Source organism: Loa loa, assembly GCF_000183805.2.
Source record: "Loa loa unplaced genomic scaffold supercont3.1806, whole genome shotgun sequence".
NCBI classification, from domain to species: domain Eukaryota; kingdom Metazoa; phylum Nematoda; class Chromadorea; order Rhabditida; family Onchocercidae; genus Loa; species Loa loa.
The window spans coordinates 1-1,611 of NW_018109985.1; the positions used below are offsets into that span (position 1 = coordinate 1).

Genomic DNA, 1,611 nt, shown 5'->3' on the forward strand with positions numbered 1-1,611 from the left:
CAAATTTGCATCTGATTCTTCTTCTAGTTCTCAAGCATCTCTGTCTCCTCCACCCTAATTATGCGATATGTTTTGATTGACCTTAACAACAGTATGGTCGGTTGACCTCATCATTTTGTCGGATGACGTAGTGTAAACATAATATGTGAGAGGGAATCCCTTTTCAGCAGTTGTTGATGTAATAAATGTCTATGTAACACTTCGATTACCGCCTTGCTAAATTATGGCGCGTGACCGGACATAACTCCCTGTTAAATTATACCGCGGGATCTCCTTGCTCAATTGTACCGCTCCACCGAGCATACCTTTCTTGCTAAATTATACCGCGGAATTGAGTGAAATTGATCCGAATGTTTTTGGTACGACAAAAAAGGAAAGTTAAATATTTTGAAGCATTTCTCTTCGCTTCCTTATTTCTTCTTGAAATAATATTCTTCCATTGATGAGAGAAGTAATGGGAGAAGTGTTTAAATGGGAACGAGATTTGGATCCGCCATCTCAATCTTCTCTGTCTTATCTCCCTAATTATACTTTTTGATTGATCTCGTCTGGCGCATATTCGATTGACCTCATCATTTTTTCGGATGACACAGTGCAAACAAAAGTCACAACTTTCTGCAATAGTTCTAATTGTTGATATAATTCATGTATATGTGTTACATCTTCAATTATCTCTTTGCTAAATTCCACTGCGCCATCGAACATACCTCCCAGCTAAATTCTATCGTGGGATCAAATATATCTCCTATCTCCTTATCTCATTAGATTATATTTTTTTCTGCATATCTCCTTACTAAATTAGTCTTTATTGTTTTTATATCTTCTGCATATCTCCTTATTAAATTACCTCTTCTATTTTTATATTTTTTCTGCATGTCTCCTAATTAAATTCAAGTAAAATCGGTTTGAATACTTATGGCTCAAAAAGGAAGAGTAATTAAACATTTTAGAATCATTTCTGTTTTAAATCTTGTTCATTGCATATATATGTATCATTTTGAATTTTTTTTATAAAAAAAGAACATTTATAAAATAAAAAATTACAAACGAAATTCTTCAAATTAAATAAATCATATAAATAAGATTAGCAGGAAGAGGCTGATAACTATCTCATCTGAACTATGAATGTAAGATTTCGTTAATGATAGAAATTATTGGATGAATTGATTGGAGAGGGAATGTATAATAGTTCAAGGGAATTCATCATTTGATGCCGCTAAAATCATGAGGAGGCGATGCAGGGAATCAGTGATTCCCTTTGTCGCCGATTTTCTTCAATTGTCGCCGATTTTCTTCAACCGTGACAAAAACTGAAGGTTTTTCTGCCTCTTTAGTTGATAGTATCTCAAACTTGCTTAATTAAACCTTTTTGACAGATCGGACGGGATGTCGTGCTTTCAACGTGGTGTGGTCGTAGACATCAACAAATACGATGGCATACATTAAATGTTACATTTGTTGTCCCACAAAATTGCAGGACGTTCCAAAATTTTACTTCAAGCCACAGTAGCCGAAACTCTGGGCCGAAACATTCAATTACCTCGAACTTGGGTAATTAAACCGTCGAAACTACCTTCATCATTTTCATATCATTGTCATCCATTCAATAAT

The 1,611-nt window shown here is 34.6% G+C and overlaps 1 protein-coding gene across 1 annotated transcript; it reads right to left on the bottom strand.

Moving 5' to 3' along the window:
* Window positions 1-531: 531 nt before the first annotated feature.
* Window positions 532-705, bottom strand: LOAG_15327 (hypothetical protein; the record flags this gene model as incomplete). Its single annotated transcript, XM_003150818.1, has 1 exon — window positions 532-705. A coding segment is annotated over one exon (174 nt), but the record flags the coding sequence as incomplete, so codon positions are not given.
* Window positions 706-1,611: the final 906 nt, after the last annotated feature.